This window comes from Drosophila simulans, chromosome X (genome assembly GCF_016746395.2).
Source record: "Drosophila simulans strain w501 chromosome X, Prin_Dsim_3.1, whole genome shotgun sequence".
Classification (NCBI taxonomy): Eukaryota; Metazoa; Arthropoda; class Insecta; order Diptera; family Drosophilidae; genus Drosophila; species Drosophila simulans.
Genome location: NC_052525.2, coordinates 3,638,262 through 3,664,254, shown reverse-complemented (window position 1 = coordinate 3,664,254; position 25,993 = coordinate 3,638,262). Strand labels below are relative to the sequence as shown.

At 45.7% G+C, this 25,993-nt stretch overlaps 4 protein-coding genes and 1 long non-coding RNA gene across 7 annotated transcripts; 3 read left to right on the top strand and 2 right to left on the bottom strand.

The window, feature by feature from the left end:
- Positions 1-2,553: 2,553 nt before the first annotated feature.
- On the bottom strand, positions 2,554-3,259 carry LOC120285230. The gene is made up of 3 exons (XR_005544497.2): positions 3,179-3,259; positions 2,807-3,009; positions 2,554-2,698 (listed from the first exon to the last, which is right to left on the bottom strand). It is a non-coding gene; the product is annotated as an uncharacterized LOC120285230 (long non-coding RNA).
- A 57-nt stretch (positions 3,260-3,316) lies between these two features.
- Positions 3,317-5,715, top strand: LOC27208947 (venom carboxylesterase-6). The gene is made up of 4 exons (XM_016184478.3): positions 3,317-4,292; positions 4,626-4,973; positions 5,064-5,356; positions 5,415-5,715. Exons 1-4 carry the CDS (start codon positions 3,390-3,392, stop codon positions 5,620-5,622), a joined length of 1,752 nt encoding a protein of 583 aa, XP_016038034.1. The 5' UTR covers positions 3,317-3,389; the 3' UTR covers positions 5,623-5,715.
- A 238-nt stretch (positions 5,716-5,953) lies between these two features.
- Positions 5,954-9,203, top strand: LOC6725057 (L-asparaginase). The gene is made up of 4 exons (XM_016174505.3): positions 5,954-6,620; positions 6,931-7,166; positions 7,234-7,983; positions 8,062-9,203. The coding sequence occupies exons 1-4, from the start codon at positions 6,413-6,415 to the stop codon at positions 8,761-8,763; spliced, it is 1,896 nt and encodes a 631-aa protein (XP_016038033.1). The 5' UTR covers positions 5,954-6,412; the 3' UTR covers positions 8,764-9,203.
- A 45-nt stretch (positions 9,204-9,248) lies between these two features.
- Positions 9,249-19,059, top strand: LOC6725056 (protein lava lamp). Of its 3 annotated transcripts, none has more exons than XM_016173008.3 (10): positions 9,249-9,369; positions 9,689-9,940; positions 10,003-10,074; positions 10,144-10,224; positions 10,289-13,996; positions 14,054-14,167; positions 14,232-18,117; positions 18,182-18,305; positions 18,367-18,566; positions 18,634-19,059. In XM_016173008.3, the coding sequence occupies exons 2-10, from the start codon at positions 9,887-9,889 to the stop codon at positions 18,729-18,731; spliced, it is 8,337 nt and encodes a 2,778-aa protein (XP_016038032.1). In that variant the 5' UTR covers positions 9,249-9,369; positions 9,689-9,886; the 3' UTR covers positions 18,732-19,059. The 3 variants fall into 3 exon arrangements, with proteins under 3 accessions (XP_016038032.1, XP_039152226.1, XP_016038030.1); XM_039296292.2 differs by having other exon boundaries at positions 9,290-9,584; XM_016173006.3 differs by having other exon boundaries at positions 9,291-9,940; positions 18,185-18,305.
- A 1,971-nt stretch (positions 19,060-21,030) lies between these two features.
- LOC6725055 (vesicle-associated membrane protein-associated protein B/C) lies at positions 21,031-25,710 on the bottom strand. The gene is made up of 7 exons (XM_039296307.2): positions 25,296-25,710; positions 24,988-25,225; positions 23,113-23,265; positions 22,919-23,028; positions 22,623-22,835; positions 22,446-22,559; positions 21,031-21,793 (listed from the first exon to the last, which is right to left on the bottom strand). Exons 2-7 carry the CDS (start codon positions 25,049-25,051, stop codon positions 21,638-21,640), a joined length of 810 nt encoding a protein of 269 aa, XP_039152241.1. The 5' UTR covers positions 25,052-25,225; positions 25,296-25,710; the 3' UTR covers positions 21,031-21,637.
- Between the last annotated feature and the right edge of the window lie 283 nt (positions 25,711-25,993).

Here is a 25,993-nt window from a genome sequence, read left to right as displayed (position 1 = left end):
TGTATTCAAACTTCACGGTGGTTGGCCATTATCTTTCCCCGGTCTCTGATTATTATTACTATTATGGATGTAAACCTGGCAACATCTGCTGCATATCAATTTGTTGGCTCCGACTTGGAACGCTTAAACTGATCCATGTCAGGTCGCCTGGCCTGGCCTGGTCTAAGCCCACAGTCGAAGTTGCTTCTTTTTATTTTTCCACATTTTGGATTCCTGGACTTAGGCGACTAAGCCCGTTCCGGACATTGGCAATTTGCATTTCCCGATTCAACATCATCGACATTTCCTAGTGGCCAATTATCGCTTAAGCTCTCCGTTGTGCCTCTTTTTGGCTTTTTGGACTGGCTTTAAAGTTGAGATGGGCATGGAGTTGGGGAGTTGTGGAGTTGGAACTTGGAACTTGGCCTGTTTAAAAATTCGTTTAAATTCCATTGCCGAAAGTGGCTTGTCCCTGGCTGGCGAAGTCAAAAGCAAAGTGGGTAGAAGTAAAGGCTGGGAAAATATGCAGCAACCGCGAAATTGAAATTTTGGCTTCGCCTGCCGCGGCGGCTTCTTGGCATTGTTGGGAAAAATCGGCGCTGGGATGAGTGCTCAGCTCACCACCTGATCCTAAGTAAATACCAGGACAAGCCGGGCGGCAGCTAAAAAGGACACCCAGATATCCATGCATGTGACTGGATATTTATATTCCCTTTTCCCTCTTTTCCTTTTCCATTTTTTTTTTGTTTTGATATTATGCCTCGCGAGTTGGCTTTTCTTTTTAATTAAATGAAACCAGAGGAATTGACCCAAAACGCAGAATAAATAAATATTTAAGGAAGGGATGAGGGTTTTCCCGTCTCGTCCGCCGGAGCATCTGTTGTTCCATGTTTGCCGCTTGTTTTTGTTAATAATTATTTCACTTTTTCCATCGAAGGAGGTGGAAAGAATTCAAAAGATGCCGCATAGCCATTGTTTACTGTGGAAACAAAACCGAAACACACAGCCCAGCAATCATACACAAAAAATGAGCGAAAAAAAAAATAAAACAAACAACAATAAATATTTCACCTTCAATAAATCATTTTCCATTTCGCTGTTGGGCAGCAAATCCCCTTTACACCTTCGCCCCAAAAAAAAATAAAGGGTTTCTTGTCAACCCCAAGAGCTTTGCCCCCTTCTATACTTAAAATTCAACAAATTTAAATACAAAATTTGTGCAAATACAGCGTAAAATGCCATAAAAAAAGTAAAGGATTTGGTTTAGTAGAACTTTTGAAACATATTTCACTAGTTTCCTTATAATCAAAGTAAAGTAAGATGCATAAAAGTAGTAAAATAAACCGGTTGAGGGCATATTTTAAAGAAAACCTTGTCAGACCAACCGGTCAGTTTTGTTTTGAGCAAACGAAACTGATACTTCGGTTGGGTGAGGAAAATGAATTAAGTCCTTGGGCCAACGGCGGTCGCCGCTGCCCATCTTCTAGTTGAATGCAGCCAAATAATATATGTAGGATACATATGTAGTTACTTGGTAGCACATATCAATTTGGTGGGGCTCGTTTGTTTGTTTGCCGGCTGATAAATTGGCACTCAAGTGGATTAAAATTGTTTGCAGCTAAATAAATCTGTGTGCCCGGGTCTGGACATTTGTCAGGATGGCAAAGAGGCTGTGTCTGTGCCACATATTAGTTTCACAAAAAGTACAAAAAGCCCGAGTCAGGTTATGAATTAAAAAGGGTCCTCCCCCAGCGAAGGAAAAGTTATGAGCCACACTCTCTCGCTCTATTAGGAATGCGGCAATTCTGTAATTTTTTACCTCATCAGCAGCTCTCTTTCGTGGCAACATCAAAGGGACCTATTAGCTCGATGGTATTTTCCGGCATGCAAAGGCATTTTTTTTTCAGGTGCCCTTCTTTATCTCACAGGGCATTTCATCTCGGGTCAGTTTGTCTCCCTGTCGCATTTTAATGCTGTTCCAACAACTTTCAAGTTTGCGCTCTTTTTTGATTTCTTTGTGTTCGGTGGGCTCGGCGCATCGTCAAATATTTTATACCGCTCATAAATATGCTCAGATGAGTTCGAAAAAATGTAAATTAGCATATTCGCTAATCGGTTATGGTCCCCCTCCCAACCGATAGGCCTTTTTTACACTTGGAAAAAGCGGAGACGGTTGAAAACAACTTCTAGCCTCAATCTTTTCCACGCAAGTGGGCTAAACTTATAGATTTTGCTTGTACTTTAGGTCTAATTTGACCGAATTGATCCAAGGCCAAAATCACGAACGTTATAACAACATTCCAAAGTGGGGGGAACGTTATCTGCATCTGCTCAGAAATGCCATTAATACATTATAGTCGTAGTAGTATCGTTCTCGTGTTCTCCACTTGATATGCCTTGTCATTGACAAGCCAACGTTGACCAAATTAAATCATTAAGACGCCAACAACAGTGGGTTAAGTCGAGTTCAAAATTAAAAACAGCGGAAATAGTAAATAACTAAAGATGCTGAATGCCCCAGAAAACCATAATTCCCATAACAATATAAATTCATTTAAAATAGGCCCATTAAAATTAAATTAATAACAGAAATATTGTAATAAATAAATAAAGTCACTTACAGTTCGTAATTTGTTGACATTTACTTGCTGTAGACACTTGCATTTAAGAGTATTGGCATTTCATTATGTTTCAAACCACTATTCATCGATCCAACCACCTGCAAATAAGCAACGGAAATATAATATCATGATCAATTAGCATCACACTAGCAAGAACCACAATCAAATCAATTAAAGTGCAGTACACAAATGGCCAAATGACACACCTCAAACCACGGTTTTCGGCTCGATTTGACCAAATTTGCGCAGTGTCCCAAAACGAAACCTAAACATCCGAAATTAATGTCGATGCTTGATGTTGTGCTGATGGCGATGTTGATGCTGATGCCGATCACGCAGCAAAGTGGCAAGAAAGATATCGCTGCTGCACCTTGGCGTCTGCACACCCTTCCACTTGTAATATGGTTTCCTGTAATTGCAAAATTACTGTGCTAAATGCAAGAGATATATAATTTACAAAAAAAAACTTAACAAGTAGCTGAACGGTTTCTACCTCTGATTTGGTAGGTATTAATAGGCATTCCAGCTGAAAACAATAAAAACATGCATAATGTACACAGAGCTTGTTGATTGCTTACCATATTTAAAATACTCCGCTGAGGGTATGAAAATAAGCAGAATTAATGAGCTAAGAGACGGGCCGCTTAACAAAAAATTCGGCAAACAAGTTCGCTTCGGAAGCGGGCGCGCTGAGATAGCTGACTTTATGATGGTGTTGTAATCTTAAAACTACGCGTGCTGTGCACCAGCGAAATCAGTCTGAACTCGGACTTCAAGCGCAGGAGCACGATGTCAAAAGACGCTGGCCTCTGGTCGATCCGGGTGATTTTGTTGTGCATTTGCATCCAATGGAGCGATGGACGCAATTCGCAGTGCTTGCACGTGCGTTTATCCCACGGCGGTTGGCTAATTGGACGCCATTTGACGACCCACAATGGCCGGCACATGCGGGCGTTTATGGGTGTGCCATATGCGGAGCCACCTCTTGACGATCTTCGCTTTCGTCCGCCCGTGCCGAAGGCCCCTTGGGAGGGTGAACGATTGGCGATCAAGGATGCACCCATCTGTCTGCAGCGCGATCCCTTCCGGCGCGACATGATACTGGAGGGTTCCGAGGATTGCCTCTATCTGAACGTTTACACGCCGGAGAGGCCGAGAACAAATGGAACTTTGCCTGTGATGGTGTGGTTCCATGGCGGCGGCTGGCAGTGTGGCTCCGGTATTAGTAGCTTCTACGGTCCTGATTTCCTGCTCGACCACGACATCGTCTTGGTTTCGGCCAACTTTCGATTGGGTCCTTTGGGATTCCTTAGCACAGAGACGGTCGATTGTCCCGGCAACAATGGCTTGAAGGATCAACTGGAGGTTCTGCGCTGGGTTCGTGCGAACATTGCATCATTTGGTGGTGATCCGAACAGTGTTACGGTCTTTGGCGAGAGCGCCGGAGGTGCCAGTGTCACCTATCACATGCTGTCGGAGAAGTCGCGCGGCCTACTGCATCGAGGTATCGCCCAGTCTGGCACCTATTTCAATCCCTGGGCACAGCCTGCGCATAAGGGAGTGGCCGCTGGAAGGGCAACCAAATTGGCCCAGATAGTGGGCTGCGGCAACGCCGGTGAATGGCCGGAAAAACTGGAGTGCCTGAGGAAGAAGCCAGCGGAGGATATAGTGGCCTCCCTATACGACATGTTCGTAAGTACTTGTAATCTGCGAAAGATTTGGACAGGGAATTAATTAATTCGCTAGATTAAGGAGTTTCAACTAACCTGATAGTTCTTATGCAATTTGAATTCAAAGCTAGACGTAGTCTTATAACCAATTTCATTGAAGGCTCTCCAACTCGCCCCACTTATGTAAATTACTTTTGTTACAATTGATATACAAAACGGAGAGTGTCACCAGCAAGACTTTTGTGGTAGAGATGGTATTGACCAAAAATGAGTACAATGCAGCCATTCAAGCTGTTATTAATCAAATAAGGTGAAGGGAAGGCCAAGCTTTACCTCTGACTTTTTTGTATTGCAGGTCTGGGACTTTGATCCGATGATACCATTTCCGCCCGTGATCGAACCGGAGCACGATGGCGCCTTCCTCACAGTGGCACCTCGACAGGCGGCCAAACCACATGGACTGCAACTTCCACTCATGGTGGGCGCCACCGCCGAGGAAGGTCTCCTGAAGACCGCCGCCCTGCTCAATCTTCCCCAGCTGTTGGCCGAGTTTAAGTCTCAGTTTGAGCAGGTCCTGCCGGTCGTGCTCAACTACGATCACCATGACGATTCCGTGCGGCAAGCGATTACGCAGCGCATCGAAAGCTTCTACTTCAAGTCGGGCCACGATTACGACAAGGCCAACCACCAGAACCTGACCGACGTGAGTGAAGGATCGCCAATCTAGATGAATTAAGAGTTTATGAATCTAATCAGTGAATCTAATGTGTGCAAACTCCTTACTCCATTTTAGCTGATCTCGGATGGATGGTTTGTGGCCGGAATCGATGAGTACCTGCGCCTCCGCATGTCCCACGAGGACGTGGCTCCCACCTATGTATACCTATTCGATCACAAGGGAGCTGCCAGTTTTACGGAGATTTTCAAGGGCGGCCGAAACGAGTTCTATGGAGCGTGCCATGCCGAGGAGCTCCAGTACTTGTTCCCCATTGGCCGGGAGCTATTCGTGAGTGCGGTGCCGACGCAAAAGGATCTGGAGCTCCGCGAATTGATGCTGCATCTGTGGGTTAGCTTTGCGAAGACCGGGTATATGCCATTTAAACATAACTTTTTTCAAACGAAACTAATGATACATTCTCCACAGCAATCCAAATCCCACGAATGCTACCTTCCAACTGCCGAACTGGAGTCCCGCATCCAGTTATCCAGTGGAATTCGCCCGTCTGGGCACCAAAATGGAGGACTCCGCATCCATTTTTCGACTTGAAAACGAGCTTATGCAGCACCGGGTCGACTTTTGGCGGGACCTGCAGCCCCATTTGCCCGCCAGTCACGGCCACAACGAGCTGTAGTTGTCCACCAAGTCGTTGTACAAATGCAATTCACATTCTGTCTCATTCAATTGTTGTATTCCACCACAAATTATAAATTGTACTGTACTTAAATTTTTTGCGCATTTACCGCCAACTTAACGGGATTTCAGAGCTGCCAGACGGGGACAAGCTTTTGCGTTGCCAGACCTCTGGTATTGAGCAGTTAGCCAGTGTTGGGTATTTTCACACTGATGGTTCGGCGTTGCCCCATCGACGTAAAAAGAATGTGTAAACAAAACAATACAGAAAATATATATATGGCAATATATATGTATATATATACATATATAATTTGGTTTCAAATTGGAAAATTGAATTCTAATTGGAATTGCGATTATATGCACTGCGAACTATCGATAGTCGCCCAGCTGATTGGGTGTTTATTTATGGCCAAAATATTGCTATCAGCGGAATTTCATTTGAATTTCATTAGATTAGTCATGTACGTCGTGGGCCAAAGTCTGGCGCGGGTTATCTATATATAAGTGATTGCGCCGCCGTGATTTGGGCTTTTCGTTTCAATTTCCTCTGCGATAGAGTCCCAATACCACGTGCTATCTCGGCGCCCCCCGCGAATTATTATTTCAGTATTCCGGATCCGATCCGGATTAGACCGATAACGAGTTGGCCAAATAATCATCAACGGCACGGGCTGTTAATGGATTTGCTGTTTACGCTTCGGAACGACACCAACTGAGCAGCCCAGTGATAAGGCTGCTTCGCAACCGGCGCTCCGCAGTCTATTTTCCCCATTTCCTTACCGTATAGTATGGATATTCCCGTCCTGAAGACCAATGGTCACGAGAGGCTGGCCTCGCTGGACAAAAGCATGCCGCCGGCATCGCCCACTTTGCCGAGTCCGACGATCCGCAGGAACAAAAGTGACGGAAAACTCATGGCCCAGGATGTCAAGGAGGCGCGGGTGAAGGTCATCTACACTGGCGGCACCATCGGCATGGTGCGCAACGAGCGGAATGGTAAGCAGCCCATCTAGATGATATCCTCCTTTTACAAACAAGGGGAGTCCCCGAAAATGGCCAGATATGATATTGTATGCAGTATTGAATGCAGTTGATATTGTTGGAAAGTAAACAAAACAAATCAATTGGCAGTCAACAGATTGTTGCTGTCTAAATATTTACTTGTATTACCTATTTACTCGCTATTACGTGTTCTCATCAGGTATTTTAGTAAACATTTGCCACACGAAAAAGCGTGACCATAAAGCATCATCCTGTTTAGTGAACTAATTTTTGTGACTTAAATAATATTCCATAACTACTCCAGTGCTGGCTCCCATTCCCAATGCCCTGGTGCGCAGCATACGCAAATATCCGAACATCCACGACGAGGAGTACGCGCTGCGACGCTTTGGAGCATCTGCATCGATGGCTCCACTGGTGCTGCCCATTGTGCAGGGCGTGGATCGCCGGGTTATCTACCAGATCGCGGAATATACACCGCTGCTGGACAGCAGCAATATGACGATGAACGATTGGGCGCGAATCGCCAGTGATATTCAGGTACATGCATACATACATATATGTATATGTGGAGGGTAATATTAATCCTTTCTAATTTATTGTTTAGCAATCGTACGAGTTCTTCGATGGCTTTGTGGTGCTCCATGGCACCGACACGCTTTCCTACACCGCATCTGCGTTGTCGTTCATGTTGGAGAACCTGGGCAAGACCGTGATCATCACGGGCTCCCAAATACCGATCTTTGAGACGCGAACCGATGGCAAGGACAATTTTACGTCGGCCTTGATCATTGCCGGTAACTACATCATTCCGGAGGTTTGCATCTTCTTTGGCCACAAGCTGATGCGCGGCAATCGGACGGTGAAGGTCAGTTCGAATGCCTTGGACGCGTTCGATTCACCGAATGTTCCGCCGCTGGCAAGGATCGGCATTGATGTGAACGTCGACTACCGCCTAATATTCCGGCCATGCACAATTGAAAGGTTTTGCGTACACTTGAATCTCGACGAGAACGTCGGCTTGGTGCGAATCTTTCCGAGCATTTCGCATTCCACATTCCGGGCATTCCTGGCGCCACCGATTCGCGGCGTTGTCCTGCAATCTTTCGGGTCCGGAAACATACCATCGAACCGAACAGACCTCATCGATGAACTGCGTGCGGCTGGCGAACGAGGCGTTATCATCATCAATTGTACGCAGTGCCCCAATGGCACAGTGGCGGAGATCTACGATACGGGCAAGGTGCTCTGCGATGTCGGTGTAATTCCCGGTTTCGATATGACGCCCGAGGCGGCGCTGGCCAAGCTGGCCTATGTCATCGGCAAGGAGGAGTGGTCACTCGATATAAAGAAGCAGGTAAGTTTCGACTATAGTTGAACTATATTGAACATAGTTCAATAAATATGGATAATCGACAATGTGTGCATTTCTTAGATGATGCAGTCAAACCTGAGGGGCGAACTGACCTCCTTAAAGGCTGCCAAAATAGAGGACTACGACTTGGTGGATGCAGTGGCTCGGTCTCTGCACTTGTCCTCGCCCCAAGAACTGGATCAGCTGGGCGAAACGCTCTTTCCGGCCATGATTAACGCCGCTGTGGCCGAAGGTGATCCCAAGAAGATCAACAACTTGAAAGCCTATGGCGCCGACTTGTCGGGCACGAATCATGACCAGCGAACGGCCCTGCACTTGGCTTGTCAGCTGGGAAACGTCGAGATCGTCAAGTACCTACTGCAGAACGGGGTGTCCGTGCACGTGCGTGATCGGTATGATCGCACTCCACTTCTGGAGGCTGTCGCCACCGATAGCCACGAGATCATCCAGCTACTGATCAACTGTGGTGCCCATTTGACGGGCTCTTCGCGAGCGGTGGGCGAGCAATTGTGTGCGGCAGCTGCCAGGGGATCGATGATCAGATTGAAGTCCTATCAATACGCCGGTGCCGATCTCGCCCAGTCGGATCCTTCAGGCAGGACGGCCTTGCACGTGGCAGCACTGCACGGATTTCCGGAGGTGGTGCAGTACGTCCTGCCCTATTTCGAGAATCCGCACGAGAAGGACATGCTCGGCCTGACCGCCATGGATTATGCGGAGCGCGGCGGACACGCAGCGGTTATGGAGGCCCTAAAATCATAGGAATCTCTACCGAACCATACATACCTCGTTCCTACAGCATGAAGAAAAAAAAAACACTGGAGGCTAGGGTTATTTCTTTAGCAGATTATGCTGCGACACCCCGAGTTTCGAGCTCTTTTGTACTTAAGTGTTGCATCTAGTCTGATGGTTCCTTATTATCAGTTGTGCATAACTCGCATATTAACGATGTTGTCGTGCTAGTTTTTATTATTAAGTGTCGAAATGTTTAACTAATCCCTGACCTTTTTTTAAGTAGTCCTTATTTACTTATGTATCCATTGAACGCAATAATATTATTAGCCAAAACCAAAAGTTAACCATTCATTTGAGAATAATTAAGTGTCTAAAATCAAACATCGAACATTGTAATCGGTTGTATAACAAGGTATATACTAGTATAATTTGTTGTATGAAATAAAATAAAGTCAATTTGAAAGTAAGGACAAATTTTTAAATTAGATTGTAATCGATTGATTGATTTTTAATCAAGCGCAAGTGCTATCGAGCCATCTGTTATTCGATAACTTACCAGGGCTATGTGACCCAATTCAGTTGTTGCGCAGCCCTGGCATCGAATTGTTTTTACGCTGGCATTAATTAGAATTGGTAAATATACCTCAGTCAGCGTGCAAATAAGAAAGCTCTTACGTTGCAATCTAGTGCTTAGTGGCTTGTAACTCAGAAACCAGACGAAAATCGACACAAGCGCTGGAAAAACAGCAAACAAAACACATACACAGCCCCACTCGCACACACACAGCCACACACACACGCACACATCTATAGAGAGGTGCACACGTCAGTGCCACGAATTCCATAAAGTAAAAAGAACAACAAAAACGCAAATTTAAAGCTAAAGACAATTCGAGCCGATCGAAAGCTGATGTTATATGCTAGCTATATGGTAAACCCTCTCTCGTTGCAGTCAATGTCGATAGCTAGCGCTCCGCAGCCACCGTGGATATATAATCGGTCCTTCAGATAGCCAGTCCGCATATATATTCCCGATTCCCCCCGATTTGTGTTTTTGTTTGTTTTTGGTTTTTTTTTTTTTGTTGTTGCTGCTGCTGCATTTGGTCCGGTACACTAGGATAGTTAGTAATATTTTGTAATTGAAACGACAATGGCGGAGGATTCGGGTGCTTTGGAGAGCTTCTACGATTTCTCCATCGTTCAGGTGGGTTTTACTTGGTGTTCCCTGTGCGTACATGCGTGCATACTGATCATGATCACTTGCAGCCCGACGATCACGAATATGGCGAGGCGGATATACGCTTGGCGGGCAGCTCCAACGATCTGTCCTCGTTACAGGTGGGTAAATCTGAGCAAATCCCACAAGTGAAGCAGGATCCATTGTAATCTGTTGAATCTACCCTACAGAATGTATCCGCCAGCACAACGAGAGGCACCGAAGGCAAGGGCCGTTTGGACAGCCTGAAAGAGAATCTGTACAAGCAGCAGGTGAGTTAGGCGCTGTGAATCAAGTGGTTCATGTCTTTAAATAACTCGAAATGATTGCTTTCAGGAGCGCCTCACTGCCTTAAAAGAACGCGCCTTAAGGAAATCCCAGGATGGGCGACACAAGTCTAGCATGAGTGACTCCATGGAATCGCTTAAGACACTGGGTCAGAAGCTCACTGTGTTGAAGACGCGCTCCGGCGACTCTTCCACTCCACTGGTCTCACCCACAAAGGAAAGCGACCCCAGTGATGTCTCTCTACTCCAAACCAGTGGCAGCGAGAAGCTTCTGATGCTCACACAGCGCACGGAACAAAATCGTGCCTTGTTGGAGCAGCGCAAGAGGGATCTGGCCAAGTCTCTTCTTTCTGTAAAGTCGAATATTGGCCACCAAACGACAGCCGAGCTGGGCTCTTCCATGACGGACCTGCGACACACGGCGTCTGCCTCCAATCCACCCGTTTCCCGCCATCGTTCTGCCTTGGACTTGGAGGCCCAGGGTCAGGAGGCGGTGGACGAAAGCCGGGTGAAGTTGCTCAGGAGTCGTATGAAGTTGACGGAACTCAGGCAGGGCCGTCAGGAACAGGAGCTACATGAATTGCGTACAGAACTGGCCAAGCGCGCTGAACTCATCGAGCGATTGGAACTATCCGGTGCGGAATTACAGCGCACGCTCACCCAGCGAAACGAGGAGTTGGAGCAATTGCGTGTGGTCCAGGCCGGAGAGGATAGCCTGAAGGTGCAGGAGAACTCCCGCCTCCAGGGAGAAGTTTTAGTCCTAAGAGAACGACTAACAGAGCTGGAAAACGTTAACGACCTGTTAGAAACGACCCGCTGTGAACTTCAGGAAGAGCTGACCACGGCGCGCGAAAGACAGCGTAATCTAGAGTTGGAACAAGAGCAGGAAAAGGCTTCCCGCAGTCCCCAATCGGAGGCAGCGTCTACCGATGCACAGGTGAGCGCGGAGCTCGCCAAACAGCTCCAGGAGCTCACCAACCAGCTAGCTGATCTACAGGCGACTAATGAGGAGTTGCGTCAGCAAGTTGCTGTCCAGGCGAAGCTCCAGGTGACCGATGAGATTGTTTCCCAGCGCCTTGAAGAACTGGAAGCCACCATAGCGGCGCAGCTTCTAGAGCTGCAGGAACAGAAGTCGGCAATGGCTGCCCAAAACGAAGAACTCGCAGAAAAGACAACGGAACTCAATGTGCTCAATGTAAATCTGCGTCTGCTTGAGGAGAAACTCGCGCAAAGCAGTCGCAGTAAGCCCCTATTTCTGGAGGACCATTCGGAGGACAGTGCCGCCAGCAAGCAGATGCAGGAGGATCTGCAGCAGCTGAAGCAAAAGCTGGATGAAACGAACAAGGCCAACATAAAGCTAAAGCTGAAATGCAAGCAGGCGGAAAAGAAGCTGCAGAAATTCCAATCCCAAGATGGCCAACAGCAGTTGGCTTCACTGTTGGCTGATAACGAGGAACTGCAGCAGAGGATCGCCGTCCTCGAGGACGAGAAGGGGCAATGGCAGTTGGCCAACATGCAGGAGGACGATCGCCAGCCAGAGCAATCGACGGAGTCCAATCCACTGCAGCTGGAAACAATTCGTTTGCTGGAAGAGCAGAAATTGGAATTGCAACAGGCCCTGGAGGCCTTACTCAGTTCATCCAGTTCAGCGGAATCCATTGAAATAGTGGAGCGCCATCACTTAGAGTGCCTAGGCCAACGGCGTCCGGCCAGCGAGGGCGACGCCCAGGAGCAGAAGCAAGTGCATCCACCAGGACCCAGTCACGTCAGCGAGCTCACTCAAACGGAACACACTGAGGAGGAGGATTCCTCTGGCGAAACTCTTTCTCAGCTTAGAGAACGGCTCGAACTTTTCACCCAGGAGCGCGGAGAGGTATTGGACAAGCTGGAGCAATTGTCGGCCGAGAATTTGCAACTCCAGGCAAGATTGGAGGAAAGTTCAAGTTCCCTTCAGCTGTTGCAGCGTGAACGTGAGAAGGATCTGATCTCCTCCACGTCCACCTCATCCAACCTCTCGCAGGAACTCAGTTCAATGCAACGCTCCTCCGAAGTGGTCGCAACACTGGACGCTGGCGAAGGAGGCCCCGTGCTCTTTGAGAAATGCGAGAAATCCCTGAGCAAACTCAACTCTGAATTGGAGGCCTATCGCAAGGCCAACGATAGGCAGGCCAAGTTCAATGTGTCCAAGAAACTGGCGAAGGAGGCCAAGAACTGTCACACCCAGTTGAGCGAACTTCTCCACAAGGTTAAGGAAGCAAGCACCGCGGTAGAAACTGTTACCGTTGTGGAGACCGTGGTTGCCGTGACCGCTCCCAATGGAAAAGCTCTTGCGGAATACGAGCAGCTAAACGCACAGAACGCGGAACTCAAGGCGGTGATCTCCCGTTTGCGCCAGGAATTGGATGAATTGCGGGAAAGCTATCCTGAAACCGAAGCGCCATTGGCCATAGTTGGTTCCGATGCTCAAAAAGAAGATGAAATCCTGCAACTGCAATCTCAGCTGGAGGACGCTCGCTCCGTGCAGGCCGAGCAACGCCAGCAGATCGAAGAGCAGCTAGATCAAATCAGGGAGCTGCGTCAAACCGAAGCAGAACAGGTGCAATTGGTGGCCAGGCAGAGTGCCGAGATCACACAACTCCAGCTGCAATCAGAACAATTTGATCAGCTGCTCAACTCCAAGGAAATGAGCCATGAGAAGCAACTGGAGCAGCAAACAAGGATTCGTCGAGAGCTAGAGGCCCGAGCCGAATCTCTGGAAGGCGAGCTGAGTATCCTACAGACTCTAGTTGCCGAGCAGAAGCAGCAACTCATTGAGAGTGTCAGCGAAAGCGAGCACGCTCTCAACCTTAAGATGCTGGAACTGCAATCAGCACAAGAGGAGCTTCGCGAATTGAGAGCCAAAGAGGATCCGGATCAGCTCCGAGAGGCACTGCGCGTTAGCAAAAATTTAGTTGCCCAGCAGGTCAGCGAATTGACCTCCAGCCAGGAGACTGTCGATGCCCTGAACCAGCAAATCCAGGAGTATCAAGGATTAGAACAGGCCCACAAAGAGGAGCAGTTCAAGAACCGCGAACTGCGCGAGAAACTCAAGAAGTATGCCCTTAACCTCAAAAAACGCACACAGGACAATGCCGATCTCGAGCAGAAGGTCCAGGAGCTTACTAGTCAACTTCAAGAACAGCAGGAGCTCGTCAAGCAGAAAGAAGAGGTGGAACGTGAACCCATCGTCGACAACCATCGGGTGGAACAACTGCAGCAACAGGTCAGCAAGCTTAACGAAGACCTTAAGGCCAAGATCCATGTCAACCTGGAAAATCGCGATGCCCTGCGTCAGTTAAAGCAGCAAATCCAAGAGCAGGAGCAACTAATCCAAGTACGTGATGCAGAGCTCCAAGATGCCAACCTGGTAAGCAAGGAGTTGCGACGCGAGCGCCAAGAAGCCGACCAGGAAGTCTTTCAACTGGGCCAGGAGAACTCCAGACTCAGGGAAGAAATCTCCAAGCTCCAAGAGGACATCCGTAATCTTGGACAGAGGGTAAATGAAGAGCCCACTGCTGTCGAGGAATTGCGTCGTCAATTAGAGGCAAAATCGAAGAAATTTGAAAAGTCCAAGGAGTTAATTAAGCTTCGTAATGCCACGATTCAATCGCTCCAGCGTGAGCTACAGCAACTGCAACAGGATCAAGACAGCGAGGTGGATCATGTGCGGAACACGCGGGCCGCGCAAGAGCAACTGCGTCTAGAAAAGGATGCGGAGGTGAGTAAACGATTTTTAGCCATATTTGATGTCGAAGATAATAATCACCCTCAACAGATTACTGCGCTCCGACAAGAGATTCTTAAGCTGGAAAACCAAAAGAGCAGGACAGCTGGTGAAGGCGATGATACCATTACCAAGACCTCACATCAACTATTGGAATCACAATCGGTGAGATTGAACTCTGAACTTGAACATAATTTACCTTCTAAAGCAACAAATCGAACTATTTTAGCAACAACAAGCGGAATCCCTCCAAGTGGCAGAGAGAGAACTACAACAGCTTCGTGTCCAGCTTACGGCGGCCCAGGAGCAACACTCTCTGTTGGCGCAGCAGTACGCCAGCGATAAGGCCAACTTTGAGATGACCATCGCTCGTCTGGAGACACTTCACGAAGGGATTCAAGCCAAGCTACAGGAGGATGCCTCGTACATTGAGTCGCTGGAGGCCCAGAATACGGAACTGCAGACCAGAAGCGCTGCTCTTGAGGAACAGGCCGCCAATCAGGCTAACCATCAAGCGGCGTCCCAAGATAAAGTGCAAATACTGGAGCAACAGTTGCAGGAACAGCGCGAGCAAGAAGAGCAGCAGCGCCAACAGGATCAGCAGCTCCAGGAGCGTTTGTATGAGCTTGGACAACGGGAGCAAGCTCAAAGTCGCCAACTTGAGTTGCTCACCAGCGAAGCTGAAGAGAGCAGGCAGCACCTGGCTGGCCTGCGAGCGGACTACGAGTCTCTGCTGGCCAAACACTCGCAACTAACAGCCACCGCCCAGGCGGAAAGGGAACAGATGAGCAGCCACAGCCAGGAGGAGCTGGCCGAGCTCCGACAGCAACTGGACGTCAAGGAGGCGGATCTGCACCGTCAGCGGCAGGTTTACGATGCCAAACTGGCAGCCAAGGCCACGGAACTCGATGAACTCGAATGCGACCTCAATAGCCATGTTGAACGAGCTGCTGCCGAAACGCGAGATCTTTGCCAGCAATTGGAGCGGTCCCAAGAACTGGTGAACCAACAAACTGAGGAACTACAGCGACTCAACGAAGAGTTCCAGGAGGTGGAACGCGAGAGATCCACTTTGAGTAGAGAAGTGACACTGCTCCGTTTGCAGCATGACAGTGCTGAGCAAGACGTTTTGGAGCTCCAGGAACTTCGCATGCAGGCCATGCAGGACAAGACCGAAATGGACAACCTGCGCACTCAGATAGATGCTCTATGCGCCAATCACAGCCAGGAACTGCAAGCGCTGCAGCAGCGAATCGCTGAGCTGGACACTCTGGGTCAGAATCAAACTGATGATCAGGTCTACATCGAAACGGAGAACAAACGGTTGGCGGAGCAGCTAAGCGAACTGCAGGCACAACTGGCCAGGCAGCAGCAGCAACAGCATCATCATCCTGCTGTTCAATCGCAGCAGCATCCTCCACCGGCTTCACTGTTCTTTGGTGGCGATGCTTTGGCCGCCCCCTCGCCCTTCGATGAGATTGCCCAACCGCTGAGGGTTTCTTCCCTAGCGGCAAGTGCACCGCCACCTATTTCTCCACCACCTACAATCGAGGATCTTCAGCGCAATGTTTCTGATCTAGAGAAACATGCGCAGGATTTGGAAACGAAGCTGCTGGCGCGAAATCAGAATTTGGCGGAGCAGGAAGAGCGACGTTTGCAGTTGGAGCAGCGCCTTTCGGAAGTAGAGCGCCTGCTGAGCGAACGGACACAGCAGCTGGCCGACATTCAAACGGCCAACGAGGAACGTGATCGCTTGGCGGCACTGGAGAAGCTTATCCAACCGGCGGCAGCGCCTACATTGGACATGTTCTTTGGCGGTCAAGCGGAGGAAACAGTGCCCGATGCTGTTAGTCACCATTTGGATTTGGGTCTGCCGCAAACGGAGCCAGTGGTGGAACCACTGATCCAGCCCAAAAAGGCATACTTGTGCCAGCCAAAGCAGGAAATTCAAGAGCAGACTGCTCAAACTATTGATTGGGGCGTTGACGAGGATCCCTGGGCAAGTGCCGCCAACGAAGCGCCGCAAACCGATGTGGAGCACCTGCACACGAGAATCGCTCAATTGGAGCTGCAGTTGTCCAATGCCGAGCAGCAAAAGACCGAACTCCAGACCAAAGCTGCCAAGCTGATGAAGCGTCTGAAGGAATACAAAACGAAGGCAACAACGACCGCCACGCCCACTGTGACAGTGGATAATGATCTGGACTCAACCATTATTGAGGAGCTGAAGCATCAGCTCCAGTTGCAAGAGTCCCGACTGAGCAAAGCGGAAGAAATATCGCAACAGCACGCCCTGGAAAAAGAGAAGTTAGCGAAACGCATCGATGTACTGACAGCAGGAAACGATCGTATGGCCGAAATGAAGGAGCGTCAGGACATGGATGTGCAAATGTACCAGGCTCGCATTCGGGAGCTCCAAGAAAAGCTTAGCCAACTAGACCAGTGGGGTGAGCCTGCCGCGACTGTCTCTTCATCCTTAGACGGCGATGAGGCGGCGAGGATTGAGAGCCTACAGCAGGAGATCCAGCAACTGCGCCAACAATTAATTGAAATGGAAGATGAGCGCACACGCGATCAAGCCGAATTGGAAGCATTGCGTCAGAGTAGTCAAGGTTACGATGAGGCGGAAGTCAACCAAAAATTGGAACTCCAGCAACTGCGCCAACAAGTAAGCGAACTGGAAGCACTGCGCACACGCGATCAAGCCGAATTGGAAGCACTGCGTCAGAGTAGCCAGGGTCACGATGAAGCGGCAAGGATTGCAATTGAGCAGCAGGATAATCAACAGCTGGAGCTCCAGCAGCTGCGCCAAGAAATAGTCGAACTGGAAACTCTGCGCACACGCGATCAAACCGAATTGGAAGCATTGCGTCAGAGTAGCCAGGGGCACGATGAAGCGGCAAGGATTGCAATTGAGCAGCAGGATAATCAACAGCTGGAGCTTCAACAGCTGCGCCAACAACTAATCGAACTGGAAGCTCTGCGCGCACGTGACCAAACCGAATTGGAAGCATTGCGTAAGAGTTGTCAGGGTCAACAACTCTCGGTGGACATGGCCTCCGGGAATGATGAGCAAATGGCTCAACTGCAGGAGAAGGAATCAGAGATTGTGCACCTAAAGCAACGCATCGAAGAGCTTATGCGTGAGGATCAAACGGAGAAGCTTGTCTTCGAGATCCTGACCAAAAATCAAGAGCTGCAGCTACTACGCATGCAGGTCAAGCAATTGGAGGAGGACAAGGAAGATCAGCAGGTGTCCGCTGCTCCTCCAAAGGACGACGGGGAGACCGTTGAAAAGCTAAAAAGCCTGTGCCAACAGCTCCAGCAGGAAAAATCGGACATGGAGGAGGAACTGCGTGTGCTTAACAATCATGTTCTTAGCAGCCTAGAGCTGGAGGATAGGATGAAGCAAACGCTGCTCCAGCTGGATACCAAAAACATTGAAATCACCGAGCTGCGCCGTTCTCTAGAAATCTTGCAAAGCCAAAATCTTGGCCAGAGTCCCGCTGCACAGCAAATACCCGATCTGTCAGCTATCAATCAGCAGTGGGAACAGTTGGTGGAGCAAAAGTGCGGCGAGGTGGCCAGAATTTGGCAGGAACATCTCTCTCAAAGGGAAGCCGCCTTCAAGGCGCAACTTGATGAGGTTACCCAGCAGCAGCAGAGGGAACTGCCCCAAAGTCAGCAGTCCACACAAGGTGAGGCCACCAGCGACATAATGCAAAAGATGCAAAAGGCTCTGGAAACGCAGGAAATGGAGATTGTGACGCTAAAGGAACAGCTGGCCATTCGTTCAGCCGAGTACGCTCGTCTAGCCGCCCAATACGATCCGTTCCGGCTGCAGAACCGAGGAGGAGCCAGTGGGGGCAATCCTGCCTCGACAACAGTTTCAGCTGGTGGACCACCGTCCTTAACTGCCAACGAACCACTGCCCGAGTATGTGCTTAAAGCGGATCTAGATTACGCCCTCATGATGCTCCACCAGCGGGACATGCGAGTCGAGGAGATGATTGTGGAACTGGTGCAGTTGCTTGAGGAACGTGATCACCTGCAACTGAAGTTGTCGGACACGCTGCGACAGCTGGAAACTGAGCGGAGTCGCGTTAGCGATGAACGTAAGTATATATATATATATATGATCCGATCCATTCCTAACTTTTGTTCTCCTCTATTGCGAAGCAGCAAGTGCCACGGCATCCTCATCAGCCGCCTCGAGCAGCAGTCCCAGCAAAATCAGCAGTGCGGGCAGCAACAGCGAGCTTCTGGGAACGACGAGTGCAGCAGGCAGTGACCTCAAGCAGAAGTGAGTGCTGTCCCACAAGATAATGGAGCAAAGGCTTGATGGTGATTATTGCTCTTTTCAGGCTAGCTGAGTTGCAGACGGTGAAGCATTCCAAGGACAAGGTCATCGTGGACGAGCGCGAGCAGCGCCTGCAGCAGATGCTTCAACTGCAGAAGGACATGGCCAAGCAGGGCTCGGGATCGCAATCAGGAGCAGGAGCAGGGGTAGTAGCAGCAACGGCGCCAACATCAGCAGCTCCAACAGCAATAGGCGTGGATCTCTGTGAGTGGATGCTACTAAAGCGTCGGCAAGTGCCCTGTCCCTAACCAAATCCAATTCAAATTCACAGCTCAATCCGGATTGCGTTCGCCATCGATGATGCTCATGGACTGGATACTGGGCAACAACAATAAGGAGGAGGAGGCGGGCCACCAAGCCACTGGCTAACCCATTTCCATTTCGCGGCAAGAACGACCACAGCCCGGATTCCTACGACTAGCACTTTAATAACAAATCATTACTTTTACTTCGATTCTGGCCTTCCTTGTGCGGACAATGGCGATAGCATTAGAGTTCTTTATACGATATTATGTACCTTGGCTAGCTGAAAAAGCTCTCCCCTTGGCCATTCGAGCCGTATTCCCGATTTGTTCCAAACGCGTACGTTTTATGTTGTAGATATGTAAAAATTGTATAAAACAAAACGAATTGTGAAACGAAGCTGAAGAAAAACCAGAAAACAGAAAACTTAACTAAAGAGAATTTAAGAACTAAACCAACGTTTTTTTTTATAGGGCTTACAATCTGGTTTTTAAATGGGATTTATAGCACAAGCTAAGACATCGGATGTATATAATAAGACACCACTGCGTTTCCTTTTCGTTTTATTTAAATTTATTTCAAATGATATTTGATGTTTAATTAACAATGTTTCATTTTACTTTTCCTTTGAGAAAAAAACGCTTAGTTTTTAAGATTCATGCTGTAAATATTATAATAATTGTTTTTCTCTTGTGTGTATGTGTGTGTGTGTGTATGTGGCGATCTCCTCCAGCTTCCAGATCTTCTACAACTTTGATTTTGCGCCCACTTCGCGAGGAGACAGACTTTCGGGTGTGAGTAAAGTGTGTGTGTGTGTGTGTGTGTCGGTTGACTTCAATCAAATAATGCAATTGAATGTTGTTAAATGTATCGAAACAATTTTTGAATGTTAAGTTCCGTTTTCACATTTTATTATTAATATTATGTTCATATATATTGTGTTTTGTTTTTGCTACAGCTGACATCAAGTACAATTTGCTTATGATTTGCTTTTGTCTTTATCATTTGTTTATTTCCACATCTCCTTTTATTTATTTTTAGTTCATTTTTTCTTTTCTTTTCTGTATTTCTAGTTAAACATTTAAATACGAGTTTTCCACATGCCTATGAAATTACAGCGATCATGCATGTCGGCGAATATATATTCATGTATAAATCTATATACCCTTTTTCAATGCTTTGCAAACTATATAAAAAAGTCGTAACCACGAACAATAGCAATGAAATGTGTTGGGAAACAATAGTGTGAAACAAGATGCATCGCCAGTTAAATAGAAGGCGCTACGAAAGGAACCAAGTGGGTGGGTGGGTGTATCTATGGATCCATATCTAATGGATCCGCGGGTGCAGTGTAAACCATGAACAACACGCGTTTGTTTTGCTTCTAGTAAAGGTTTTTTCGTTCTTTTTTTTTTTTTTTTAGAAAATTGATTGATTTTTTTTTGCACTTATTAGATCGTATATATATATCGGCGTGTCGGATAAAGTTGAAGGATTTTCTCAATTTCGGTGCCATTTGGGCTGGAAATCGTTCAATTCGACCTTGGCAAACAACACAAATTACATAAAGGTTTGCTTACAGAAATTCAGTATATTCATATAATATATATATATATATTTACACATATATATATATATATATATATATAGCGTTCATTGAGTGGTGTGTGTGTGTATATGTAGTAATGTAACCACTGAAGTGACTAAAACGAAACTTTGTAAATGCAAATGCCAACCAAAAACCAAAAACAATGATTCTATATAAATATGTATATATAGAGACGGCGTCCGCAATTTAGAGAGAGACAGACGGACAATGAAAAAGAGAGATGGGACGAGGAGTGAGGTGAAGCAACTTTTCTTTCTTAGAGAGCGTCGGCCTTGCAGAGCATTTTTTTTTTTTTTTTTTTTTTGAAGCTTTTCATTGATTGGTTTTCCATACAAGTGTTTCTTCTTAATTTTTGTTGCATTTTGCGAAATGTTTTTTTTTCATGTCATTTGCGTTTCTGTTTTCGATTTAAATTTTACATCTAGGTCTATGTGGTTGCAAAAAATTGATTTTTTAAATAAAGCAAATAATAAAAAATAAATTGATAAAACTAAAGTTTATTCTCGCACTCAAGTAACAATTTGGTTTTTCTTTTAGTTTCGTCGAGAAGGTATGATTAACGATAATTTTGGTTATTCTTTGAAATACTTGACTTTTCCATTTTGAAAATACATCGAAAAAAATGATTAAAACGAATTGTGAGGCATTTTAAACTTAAGTTCTACAAATTAATAATAGCGAAAAAATGCAATCGAAAATCTGAGCAAATATACGTATGGATCTTAGCGGATTTAAAAGATTTCTTGAGAGATTTTCCCCCTTGCGAAAATACGATAGTCTCTCCTATTTTTCCCTTTCTATGCTGTTTTTTTTTTGTTTTTGTTTAGCCCAGGTACCAAAAGTAATCATTCGTTATGTTTTCTTTTTTTAAGTATTGATTATGATGTGAGGGATTTTATAGGGCCCAAATGTTCTCAAAGTACTCAAAGTCCGGTTGCGACCAATTCAAGCGAAATCTTGCAAAAACTTAAATATTTTTTGTTGAAATACATGAAGCGTTAATACAGCTTAAAATGATGCTTTACACTTAAGTCTTGTTATGATTCGTATTAAAAAAGAACTGCAATCTGACTTTGAGCAATATTTTTAGGAACCAAACAACATTTCTCACATTATAATCCATACTATTCTGAGCGAAACTTGTTTCGCTAACAAACAATGATTATTTTTGATTTTTAATACAACCGTTTAAATGTATACGGTCCCCGGGTTTAGTCAGCTTTACATTCGTCTCTGTGGTTTGCTTCTTCTGCCAATTAAGGATATTTTAATGCTCCTGCTGCTGTTGTTCTTCTTTCGTTGTGGTTGCTGTTGTTAGTTGCTGCTGCTTTTGTTGTTGCTGTATGATGGTGTTGCCGCTGTTCTTGCTGTTACTGTTGCTGCACGTTGCATGTAGCATGTTGCTGGCGTTCGCTTATGGCATTCAGAGAAAGAATTTGCCCAGCAGGAGGCTAACGATGGCCGCAGCAATGGCAACTGCAATGTAAAAGACCGGAATCTGCTTCTCAGCCAGGACTGGGGCATAGGGCTCATTCACCTGTTTGACGGCCGGCGAGCTCCGGTAACGTGTGATTTGATCCTGCAAAGGGTTAAGAAATTTATTAATTTACGCCAATGGATATGGATTGATCTGATTGATACAAATTGATATGATTGATACAAAATAATTAACCTATGTATTCTTCTTTAAACTCAAGCATATCAGCACCCCAACTGAAGCAAGTACTATAATAATAATAATATATCAAACGCCCAAAAAACTCCCAGGCACAACAGGTCAGTGTTTGCATTATTCTTGGAGTAACCACATTGCATTAATTTATATTTTAAGGCTGATTATTTTTAGTGCACCAGATGCAATTTCAGCCCACATCAGCCTAATGCAAGAAACTGTCACTAATAGTGCCATTAATTGTCAGCATGTAATTTGAAAAAAATCAGAGGGCTGCTTCTCCTTATGGGTGAATAGAATCATTCTAACCAAAACTCAATATTGAAGAAATCTTGATATGCTGCCAAGGAACTCCCAGATTTAAGTTGATAGACTTCAAAGTATTTAGATCCACGTTATAACTTCAAAGTAATTAAATCCACGTTTTTACTTCAAAGTATTGAAGTGCGACGAGAAAGCGACGAACAACGCTTCGAAGACTTGAAGTTGGGTGGTAGCAGTAACTTCGACATTGCACTACTCGGAGAACAAATGAAGAGTCATATTGGAATTGGCTTACCTTCAAGTGAAGATTCTCTCTTCGCAATTCACTGTTGCATTCACGCAGCGCATTGATCTCTCCGGACAGCGCCTCCAGACTCTCAGACGTATCGAGCAAATTGGATGGCTTTAACTGGGTAAAATGTTGGCGTTATTTATGATGCGAGGGGTTTTTTGCCTGTTCGACTTAACATACCTTATCCTCGATGGAGAGCTTCAGCTTGCTCTCGAGCGCCTCGGCGCTGGCTGAACTAGTATTGGCACCCGCGCTTCCGCCTCCGGCAGCTCCGGTTCCGCCGCCGACGGCACCACCACCGCTGGTGTTTTCAGCATTTGCCTCAGCGCTGGGCATCTCGAAAACGCACTTCAGTTTGGCGTCCATCAGCTGCTCGGGCTCCAGCTCCTTCCACTGCGTGCGTAGAATAGGACGTTGATTAGAAAATTAATATAAACACTATGCTATCATTAAGAGTTCTATCCGTTTCTCCTTACCAATTTATTTAAATCGTTTAGATCAGCATCCAAGGGTGCCAGAACGCTCTGCACCATGAACTTGTGCTTGTTCTTCTCCTGCTGATCGTAGACGAATGGCTGGAGGCAGACTATGTACATACCGAGGACGAGGGCGAAGACCGATTAGTAACGATATTATCAGGGTAACTATATTCAATTTGAGAAATACTCACTCTCCACCTGGGTCGATCGAAAGGGAGTTATCTTGCCGATGTTTGGACGTACACAGTAGTGTTTCGGGGCGGTTGTCTTGATCTTGAAGACCAGAGGCAGAGCCGAGTTGTTGCGCAGAGTCATGATTCTGACGACGGGTCGGGTGAAGGGACCTGTAAGGCGAGAATATATCAAATGAGTGTTAGCTTAGGAACAAGTATTACTTATTTCATCGCAGATATAAAGCATATGTACATACATATTTTCCAATTGATTGTTTTTGTTATTGTTATTCTTTTCTGATTTCCGATTTCTTTATGGCATGATCTTTGAATGCTTTATTTATGTGATCTTTATTGAATGCACCCGATTAGCCGTACTATCGAGCACCCAGCACTCGCACTTTCCAAATTCCATTCCTACCTTCCCGATTTTCCCCACTCTACCTGATTTTTTGTGTCGCGTCACGCTCATTGCGTCATTGGTCAAAGTAAGTTCAAATTAATTGAATTAATAGCAAAACAAAATCGAAAACGGGCACAAAAGCCGAATAGTAAAATGAATATCGAGGAATACCCTACATATTGAAGTTGGTTACACTACAAAAATGTGTAAATTATTTTGCAACTATTATGAAATTACAAGCTAATATGGTAAAATACTTCAGATTAAATGTGATTCATAAACGCTAGTATAATTCAGAATGTTACTTTCGAACCGATTAAAAATCGATCGCGGGGTCTTACTTGCTAAAATAGTTTTTTTTTTTTTTTTTTGGCCACATTGGTGAGAAAAGCAAAACAAACCAGGAAATGGGCAAAAAATAACGAAAGAATATAAGGAACTTTTTTTTTTTTGTTAACATGGCGTGTGCGTGTTTTTCTTTGGTGTAAGTGTGTGTCAAGGAAATTTCATTAGACAAAGTCGCGTCATGCATGTGTTTTCCACCCCTCGCCGCCCGCACCCTTCACGATCTAACGGGAAACGTGGGCGAGGGGGGTTGCAAAAGAATGGGGCTAAGGCTCACTCACACACATACAGATATTAAAATATTTGCGCACATTGGAAGCGATAGGAAAATACTTTAAAAGTTAACTAAATTTTTTACAAAAGGACAAAATACAAATGTTGAATGGTTGTTGGTGCATTATTGTGGATCGCAATCAACAATGATTGGTCATTTAAGTAGAAATTTCATTCTGCAATTGAGACTGTGATAAAACGAGTGCATACTTCGCGAAAAAAATTAAATGTTTATGCACTGGAAAATGCAGCTTGGCAACAGGAGTTCGTTCAATAACAATGTGTTGACAACCGTGCCACTTGTCGCACCCACTGTGCGAGCTCTTTTCCTGTCACATTGCATTGTTTTTGCCATTGCTGCTGTTGCTTTTTGGGCAAAATTCAAGGAGCCAAAGACAAGAAAAAATGAAAATGGCTCATGACAAGTTTTTGCGTATAAAAATATAATGCTAGCCAAAAACGCCAATCGAGTGAGCAAGAGGGAGAGGGATGGCGAGTGCAAGTGAGAAAGAGAGCGACGCCAGCTGCCGGCATAAAAAAAATAAAATACATTAAAGAGCTGACGCAAAAAAAATAAAAGAAAAGAAGAACGGAAAGAAGCAGAGCAGTGATACACGTAGACCCCGAAAAGAACAACAATAAAAGGTGTCGTATGTAAAAGAACCACGAAAACAACGGAAATTATTGATAGCCAATCGAGCGAGATGGCAATAGAAAGCGTAGAGGGAGGGAGATTAAATGTGCGCGTGAGAGAGAGAAAAAGTGAAACTTGCAGTTTGCTCTTTGCAAGAAATTGGAGGTGAATCGGCTTTTTTGGTCGATATGCAGCGACCTTTTCGCCAAAACGCGAAAATAATGTGAAATAAACTTACCTACAAAACGCAACTCATGTTCTGGGTCAATGGTCAACGGAAGATCAAAGAGTGATTTGCTCATTGTGGCGGCTTTTGTTGTTGTTGTTGTTGTTGCTGCTGCTGCTTCTGGTGTTGTTCTTGTCGTTCTTGCTGCCGAGAATTTCACTCTCTCCGCTTTTCGCCTCTTATCGTTTTGATTTTATTTTTTGTGCGTCCTGTTTTTGCCCAGCTATTTGTTGTTCTTGCTCGCTGTTTGCTGTCACGCATAGATACGAGACACAGGCACACAAGTAAATTATAAGAGGGATTTCAAATTTTTCGCTTACGTTTGCGTTTTTTAGCCCAATATATTAAGAAAACTGCTGCTGTTTTTATGCCTGTTTCGTTTTACTTTACTCGCCTCTTTTTTTTCTTTCGTTTTTCGTTCGTTTCGCTCTCACAGGCGAAATATCGGTAAATTTATGCGACCACACACACGCATGGAAAAAAAGGAAGAGCGAGAGAAACTCACGCACGCACGGGCTTTTTGCAGAAAATTTCGAGAAAAAAAACACAACGATCAACGTGCGACTTCTTCACCGAGTTTCCTTTGCTTTTCTGTCGATATTTTCGATTTCAGTAGTTTACCACGCTTCAGTTTCTTCGTAAACTTCAGTTGAAAACGCAAAATGTAAAAAAGCCATATATTCTGTCAGCTAGTGATGTAAAAAAAAATATCGATGCATCGGGTATCGATATTTTTCGTTAAGCGACCTTTCGATACTTGTCAAGCATTGGTCGTTAAATTACCTTAGAAAATATATTGTTTTTTAAATATATTGTCCTATTTTTTTTTTATTTAGGTAATTTCAATGTGTTATTAAAAACAATTTGCACCAAAATAGTGCTTACCCCTAATATTGCCATTTAACTGCTACTGCTTTTGACAAAATGAAAATTAGTTAAATTTATAACATAACAGTACGTGAAATTAATTATATTATATATATGCATGTATTAAAATAAATTTTCTTAGTTTTAAGTT

Excerpts from the sequence above, each read along its gene's own strand:
- LOC27208947 (XM_016184478.3), top strand. The coding sequence starts at position 3,390 with ATGTCAAAAGACGCTGGCCTCTGGTCGATCCGGGTGATTTTGTTGTGC. Across the intron at positions 4,293-4,625 it reads CCTCCCTATACGACATGTTC|GTCTGGGACTTTGATCCGAT; the intron begins GTAAGTACTTGT and ends TTTGTATTGCAG. Across the intron at positions 5,357-5,414 it reads GTTAGCTTTGCGAAGACCGG|CAATCCAAATCCCACGAATG; the intron begins GTATATGCCATT and ends CATTCTCCACAG.
- LOC6725057 (XM_016174505.3), top strand. The coding sequence starts at position 6,413 with ATGGATATTCCCGTCCTGAAGACCAATGGTCACGAGAGGCTGGCCTCG. Across the intron at positions 7,167-7,233 it reads GAATCGCCAGTGATATTCAG|CAATCGTACGAGTTCTTCGA; the intron begins GTACATGCATAC and ends TTTATTGTTTAG. Across the intron at positions 7,984-8,061 it reads CACTCGATATAAAGAAGCAG|ATGATGCAGTCAAACCTGAG; the intron begins GTAAGTTTCGAC and ends TGCATTTCTTAG.
- LOC6725056 (XM_016173008.3), top strand. The coding sequence starts at position 9,887 with ATGGCGGAGGATTCGGGTGCTTTGGAGAGCTTCTACGATTTCTCCATC. Across the intron at positions 13,997-14,053 it reads GTCTAGAAAAGGATGCGGAG|ATTACTGCGCTCCGACAAGA; the intron begins GTGAGTAAACGA and ends CACCCTCAACAG. Across the intron at positions 18,567-18,633 it reads AGCAATAGGCGTGGATCTCT|CTCAATCCGGATTGCGTTCG; the intron begins GTGAGTGGATGC and ends TCAAATTCACAG.
- LOC6725055 (XM_039296307.2), bottom strand. The coding sequence starts at position 25,051 with ATGAGCAAATCACTCTTTGATCTTCCGTTGACCATTGACCCAGAACAT. Across the intron at positions 23,029-23,112 it reads TCGATCGACCCAGGTGGAGA|TCTGCCTCCAGCCATTCGTC; the intron begins GTGAGTATTTCT and ends GTATGTACATAG. Across the intron at positions 22,836-22,918 it reads TAAACGATTTAAATAAATTG|TGGAAGGAGCTGGAGCCCGA; the intron begins GTAAGGAGAAAC and ends CTACGCACGCAG.